The sequence below is a fragment of the Trichechus manatus genome, unplaced genomic scaffold (assembly GCF_000243295.1).
Source record: "Trichechus manatus latirostris isolate Lorelei unplaced genomic scaffold, TriManLat1.0 scaffold00204, whole genome shotgun sequence".
Lineage (NCBI taxonomy): Eukaryota > Metazoa > Chordata > Mammalia > Sirenia > Trichechidae > Trichechus > Trichechus manatus.
Window position 1 is genome coordinate 332,928 of NW_004444140.1, and position 7,863 is coordinate 340,790.

Below are 7,863 nucleotides of genomic sequence, written 5' to 3' on the forward strand. Positions count from 1 at the left end.
GGTGATAGGGAACCCAAGGTTGAGTAACGATACTGTTGATGTGTTGTGAGATTGTTAACCATTGTCATAGGACAACATTTGTAGTAACTGTTAAATGAGAAACTATTTTGTTCTGTAAGCCTTCATCTTAAGTGAGGATAAAAGAACAATTCGAAGAGTGCAGTCAATATCAATGAACTGTGCATGCAGAAATTTTTGAAATGGTGTATCTTTGGCTATGTGTATTTTCATCAAAAAAAAAAAAAAAGAGGTTGAGAAGTTAGAGGATTGATATGTTGTGGGGTTGTTAACCAATGTTATAAAACAACATGTGTACTTCTGTTTCATGAGAAACTATTTATTCTGTAAGCCTCCACCTGAAGTACAATTAAAAAAAAATTAAAAAAAAAAAAAAGTCGAAGTATCTGCTGAGACCTACCTACTCCCTTATACTTCCCAGGAGACTTAGAAGATGAAGCAGCTCGGCACAATGGGGGAGGAACAGAGTAAACAGCACAGTGCTTTATGTCTCGCCAAAACCAGTTGCCGTCAAGTTGAGTCTGCCTCATGGTGACCTAATGTGTGTCAGAGTAGAACTGTGCTCCACAGGGTTTTCAGCAGGCTACCAGCTCTTTGAAAAGTAGTCTACTGAAAACCCTATGGAGCACAGTTCTACTCAGTAGACTACCAGGTCTTTGGAAACCCTGCTGGCGTAGTGGTTAAGTGCTACGGCTGCTAACCAAAAGGTCAGCAGTTCAAATCCACCAGGCACTCCTTGGAAACTCTATGGTACAGTTCTACCCTGTCCTATAGGGTCGCTATGAGTCGGAATTGACCCTACCGCAACAGGTTTGGTTTGGTTTGGGTACCAGGTCTTTCTTCTGAGGTGCCTCTGGGTGGTTTCAAACCTCCAACTTTTCTGTTATCAGTTGAGCACTTGACCATTCGCACCACCCAGGAACTCCTTAGGTCTCACCAACCTTCTCTAAACCGAGATCTCTCCACCAGAAACCATTTTATCAGAAACGACTGCACGAAAACCAGCTTTTTTTTTTTTTTTGGTAATAGTACAGATAAGTTTAGTAAGCTAAAAATTATTTGTAAAGAAACATAGTTACAGCCCTGATTAAAAGGTTACGTGTTCTGTCAAATCTAGTAAGTACTAAGCACCTTACTCTATGGTTATCACTATTCTGCAGGAATTCAGATAAGAAAGAAAACCACTTGGATTCGTATAGTCAGAGAAGATTACAATATTATTATTCCTGAAACGGACTATATTTTCAGGCTGCAGAAGAAGGACGCACTTAAATAAAAGACATAAAGAATAATAAGTGCACATATAAAATAAAGACTTGTTTTGCAAAACCAGTTTCTATTTTTTATGCCAGTGTTTCTTTTTTGCATCTTCACAAGAAATTTAATAACTGTCTGTGCATCATTCCAAATAAATGGCAAACATTATGAAGAATCATTCTATAGGAGGATATAATGCAATGGCATATTTATCAAAAAACAGTATTAATTTCAATAAGAATAAACATATTCAGTCAATAATATGCAGAAATTTAAATGTAAATAAGCAATTGTGTAATACAGGGTTTAAATCCATTAGAAGATTCCAAGTCTCTGCACACAACTTAATTTTTGCCATACCACCACCACCAGTAAAATCTCAAAGCAAGGCATTAAAAATTAATCTTATTTTGTATAATAATGTTTTTTCAGAAATTGCTGAGGTAAGTTATTAAGAAGTGGAAATTTGGAGATAGCACAGGAGTAGATCATTCGTTAAGTTACAACATTATATAATAACATTTAAATCTTTTCACCACAATAGTGGTATTTATTAAAATCCTTTGAAGATGTCTAAAAAGGGTATATTAATATTTGAAAGTTAATCAAATATCTGTCTGAAACATTCCTGAAAAAAAGTATTAAAAAGATAAACTTCACAAACATCACCATAATAACAGGAGCTGTCATTTATTGAGTACTTTTATTTGCTAGGAAGACAGTTCTACTATATCCTACGGGTCGCTATGAGTTGGAATCAACTTGACGGCACACGACGACGACAAGATGCACTGATGTTAAGCATTTTACATATGTTATCTTATTTCGTATTATGAAGAAGGCATCATCATCATCTCAACACACATGACAATTAGCTTCCTATGGTTAAGTTACCTGCTCTGGGTCTCACAGCTAGTGAGTGGAGATGGGATTTGAATTCAGTTTTGTGTGAATCCAAAGTCATGGCTCTTATCCATTATACCAGTGCGTTCCAACCTTTGTCACATCATGGCACACATTGAAAACAGTAATATTTTTAAGGCTCACTGGAGTAAACTAGAGAAGCTTGGTAAAAAAATATATATATTTTCTCTATATTATGAATTATGATAGGAAAAATAAAATATAAAATAACAAAATACAATCCTTCCAAATAAAATATTTTCAAATTACCAAATTCAGGAAGTTTATAGAGAGAATCACACCAAAAATATTAAAATAGCATTTCAACTGTTTTAAAATTTTAACACTATTAATTAAAACAAAGAAACAAAATTTCAACACTATAAAAAATTTGCTAACAGCACACCAATAAACCATGCTATGCGCTGGCACACTAGCTAGGAACCTTTGCATAATGTAATTTTGCCTTTCAGTAGAATACTGTGATGGAACACAAGTTTGGTATATAAAAACCTTCCCAATAACACCAAAAGAAAATTCAAAAATAGGTATATAGCAGAGAAAGAATTATAGTACTGAAGTCTTCCTTAGCTATTTTAGCCCACGGTGGTTTATTTAAATTTCTATAGTATTTATAATCTGTAACGTTCACTTTAATAATAACAATAGCAGCTAATATTCACTGAGCTAGTACTATGTGCCAGGCTATGTTCTACTTTATATTATTACGGTATTTACTCCTCACAGCAATCCTATGAAGCACCTCTATCTTCTCCATTTTAAAGATGAGGAAACTGAGGCAGAGAGAAATAAACAGTTTTCCCAAGGTTATAGCTGGTAAGTGGGAATTAGGTTTTCAAGCAGTCTGACTTCAGAGCCCATGCTCGTAACCACTATGCTAAATGACACCCCTGTGAGAACAAAAATATATTAATATTTTCTGAGCACCTATTATGTCCCAGAAGAGACAATGGTAATACAGACAGATGTCGACTTAGACTAAGTTTGATAGTTTCACAGTGATGAAGTAAAAATGACTCACATGTACATCAAAGGAGGTATTCTACAGCAAAAAGAAACATTTATATACCACGATGAGTGCATTTTACTTATAGAAATAGCAAGACAGTTTTAACTTCATATGTGCATCATGATATGGCTCAAGCAAGAACATTTCTCTGCAACCTATATGAATTTGTTGATTTAACTTGCTCAAGAATACAAAAAAAAAAACTTACTTAAAAAACAACGAAGTTAATGCTTCCTTTGCCAAAAGACCAGAAGAAATGCATGGTGCCCAGCTACCATTACTGAACATTTTGCTCAAAGATTCTATAGAAGAATCCTGATCAAAATGGGGAAAATGCAGAACAGAATCTCAAACTCTCATGAAACTCCAGACTTTCTGGAGCCATGGGGGCTGGATGAACCCCTGAAACTACTGCCCTGAGATAATCTTGAAAACTTAAAAGGAGTGTGAGAAATGATTGCATAATCATTTGAAGAATGATTATATTTGAATTACATTTCAAAGAATATAATCAATATCACTGAATTTGTACATGCAGAAACAGTTGAATTGGTTTATGTTTTGCTGTATATATTTTCAACAACAAAATTTAAAAAAAAACGAAGTGATAAAAATTAAAAACAAATGCTTTAGTACTTTGATTTTTATTTATTTCAAGTTCCTTAAATCATCGTGTGTTTTTGTTTTTAATTAAATGCAATATTTATAAAGTCCTGAATAAAGATTTTTCTAAACGTTTGATCAAGTTCTACTCGCCTGAGTTCTGCCTGCTAAATCTTGCCATTTGGAAGAAAGTCTTATAGCTTACAACTATATTAAAACAGGCTAATGTCCCAAGGGGATCTCTGATGGCCAATGTAAATCAAAATACTCACAGAAGATGAGAATGCACCTTTAATCTCATAACCAACCAATCAATGTAGAAAACGCCTTGAGTGCTGTTCTTTATAAAAAACATCTGAAAGGCCCCAGGACCCATGTCCAACATTAGCTGGCTCATGCTGATTAGTAGCAAAAGTTTAAGGAGCACTTACTATGTGCCAGAGGCTGTGCTCATCCACAATAATACCTGTTACATATCCAATGCCGTCAAGTCGATTCCAACCCACAAGGATCCTATAAGACAGAGTAGAACTGCCGTATATGGTTTCCAAGGCTGTAAATCTTCACAGAAGCAGACTGCCACATCTTTGTTCTGCAGAGCAGCTGGTGGGTTCAAACCACCAACCTTTCGGTTAGCAGCAAAGCACTTAACCATTGCGCAACCAGGGCTCCTTACCTATTACATAGACAGTGGAAATCTTGAACTACATCTGAATTTATGCCTTCTGAAAGTTTAGGTATTCAAACTGGGAGCTCAAAATACAATGCGTAGTTTTCCCCCATATCCAAAAAAGCTGTTACCAGGGCTTCTGCAATCAATAGACAAATACCGTTAACAGGAAGAGACTAGCAGGTGCAGCCAGCACATCCTGGAGTACAAAATAAAATAAGCCTTGGATTATGGTGGTGCATTCTGTCCTCTGAGGCTGCTTTACACTATGAAAATTTGGCACGTCCCCTAAAGCAACTACTTTTTCTCAAAAGTTAATTGTCTTAAAAAGTAAGGTTGTTCTATTGCTTAAGAAACCACTTTCCCAGAGAGCATGGCCCCCAGATCTCTGCAAATCCAGAACTAAAACAATTCCTGAGGCCAACTCTTCGAAGATTGGACTGGACTGGGGGACATAAAATGATACTGGTGAAGAGTGTGCTTCTTAGCTCAAGTAGATACATGAGACTAAATGAGCAGCTTCTGTCCAGAGGTAAGATGAGAAGGCAGAGAAGGTCAGGAGCTGGTTGAATGGACATGGGAAATTAGGGGTGGAAAGGAGTGTGCTCTCACAGTACACGGAGAGCAATTAGGGTCTCATAATAACGTATGTGTAAGTTTTTATATGACAGACAAACCTGAATTGTAAACTTTCACTTAAACTACAACATTAAAAAAATAAATTAATTAAAAAAAAATGAAACCACTTTATTCTTATTCTTTTCCAATGCGTCCCTAGAAAATCCTAATTGTGAAGAAATGTGGCTTGATTTATTGGTAAGCTAATGCCAACATACTTCATATGATTTACTGAGCCTCTAGAAGCCAGTCTCAAAAATTTTAAAACTAAACCCTGCTGAGCAAAATGCATCTGGCAGTCCGTAAAAGCTATTTTTTAAAAATGTCAGGTAACATAAAAAGCAACTCCTGAAGCCAGTATTTGTTTGAAAAAAACAAAAATAAATAAAACAGCTCATCACAGGTCTGTCACAGTCTTTATAGGACATATGTCCAATATTTTAATTTATCCTAACTCCTTCATTCTCACAGCACATCATCCCCAGCAACTATTCAGCAACTCCCAATATATAATCTATGTCCACTACCTCTTTTGCCACACATTTCAAGCAAGCCATTCTTTAAATTTCCTCAACTCACTCCACATCCCCTTTATAAAAACAGGGGAAGGGTTTATAAAATTTAAAAGAATAAAAACGATAGAAAAAGGTGAAAAGTATAAAGACAGCCTCAGCACCCACGCTCTTTTCATTCATATCCGATAATATGTCACCTATCTTTATATTCCTGGAAAATCCAGGCTTCCTCCACTTAGCAACAGTTCAAAATGCCTACTCTCTAATGACACGGTCCTCATGTGACCACTCTTTCCCAGCCTCTCTATTTATATTAATCATTCTTAAGTTTCCCAGCTCTATCCTGTCATCGAGTATCACTACGCTCCAAATTCACAAGCCACTATATACAAACCCAACACATTATACTGTATCCCGTCCTCCTTGCTATCAACACACTGCAAATCCATACAAAACCTTCCTTAATATCAGCTCTTTCATGAGTATTTCCTATTTACTAACACAGTCTCTTCATGCTACCGCCCCATTCCGAAGCTCTCTTTGCTAAACGCCAATTCCAGCCCGGAGTCACACCCTCTACAGCCTAATTCCTACAACCCCAAACCCCACCCCCTCATCACGCCCTCCGAGGCCTCAGACACCAGCCTAAACACCCCGCCCCAAAACCGTCACGCCCTCCAGATCTCTCTGAGGTCCTTTACACCGGCCCGGTCTGATCCAGCTCAGACTTTCCAAGTGCCTAGGGCCTCCCAACCACTCCGCCAGCCCCGCCCACGGCCCCATACCAAGCAGCAGCAGCTTTACTTCTTTGGCCGCTTTCTCCCCGTCCTCCCTCAAGTTGCGGTCGATCATCTTGCTCCGCTCCACCGCCGCCTTGTCTTCGGCGCTCAACGTGCAGCCCATGGCGGCGGCGGGAGAGGGGACCGGATCCGGGCTCACTCACACACCGCGGCGACTGCGGCTCGAGCGGCTGAGACGGCGTCTACTGCTGGGCGGCGTCCCTCTCCGTCAGCTCACTGAGCGCCTAGAAGAACCGGATATCCGGCGTTGTCGACACTTCCGGTGATGCCCTCCTGCCGTTATTTCTCAAACCTGTCTAGCTCCGGGAGAGGAGGTGCTACCAAAAGCGGAAGTACCGGGAAGGGAGCAGTAGGTTCGGGTGGCAGTTTCGCGAAGCTGCGAGGTCTTGTTGAGCTCGCTGGTCGCCTCCCATCCGCTTTGGTCTCTTTTTCCCTTTTTGTCTGCCTTTTCCCTTTCTACATTATTTAAGTAAATGTAGAAAAACCTGGGTCTGGCTTCTCTAGTTCATGGCGCGCTCCTGAGATCACACAAACAGCTTTGGACGGGGGCAGGAGGGTGGGAGAGATTGTGAGATAAGAGCCCACAGCCCACACGAGAGGCTCTTCTGGGTGCAAGCCAGTGAGCCTTTGATCGCTGGCCATGGAGACCCTAGCCCCTGCCCAAGTGTAGGACACTCTCCGCCAGGGTCGTCTCGGCTAGATTTATAGAATGGGAACAAACTGCCCCAGCCCGGACCCCGGCCGCGCCTCCTGTCTGAGATCTAACACCATAGCGATCCCCTTCTGCCTTCTCTGGCCCACTACCCCCGCTCTCAAAATGAATTCTGGTCCATGTGCCATTACTTACGAGGTTCTGTGGACTTGGGAGTTGTCCAGCTCCTGTGTTGTCAAAGTACCACTTGCAATCGCTAGCAGAGACCCTGTAACCTGAAAGTTAAGCGTGTAGTTCCTCCATAAAATTTCTATGTTGCCCTCACTAACGTAAGCCAATTTTAGCTCTTACTGATCGTCTTAACTTAGGGGCTTAGGACTTCTACCAAGATTAGTCAACCGCAGTCCCACCCCCCAAAACAAACCAGTGCATCTTGTGAATCTTCTAAATTTACTATGTGGTACCACACAAAAAGGGAGGTTCTAGTAAAATTCGCTTTTTCAGCTCTAATGTCAGCTGAAAATTAGTGAATCCTTGTGAAAACCCCAGACTAATACCTTCTTTCATTGATAACTCTGGGTCCTAGATGAAGGTGGCCTTAACTTCCCTTTACTGCCAAATGCCCCACAAACACTTACCATACATTCTAGGGAGAGGAACTTTTGTAGCCCCAAAAAATCTTTCCCTGTGATTAAAAATTATTTACTTACGCTAATAGAATCTAAACCTTAGAACCTAAAGTTACCAACGGAAAGGTCTATATGGTGATGATTCATTAATTAGACCAATTTCTTGAG

The 7,863-nt window shown here is 39.5% G+C and overlaps 1 protein-coding gene across 1 annotated transcript in view; it reads right to left on the bottom strand.

Moving 5' to 3' along the window:
- GNAI3 (G protein subunit alpha i3) overlaps positions 1 to 6,638 on the bottom strand; it is a 58,261-nt gene extending 51,623 nt beyond the window's left edge. The window contains exon 1 of the mRNA XM_004388024.3: positions 6,400 to 6,638. Coding sequence (XP_004388081.1) covers positions 6,400 to 6,517 — 118 coding nt within the window. The 5' untranslated portion in view covers positions 6,518 to 6,638. The remainder of the gene's footprint in view (positions 1 to 6,399) is intronic.
- Positions 6,639 to 7,863: the final 1,225 nt, after the last annotated feature.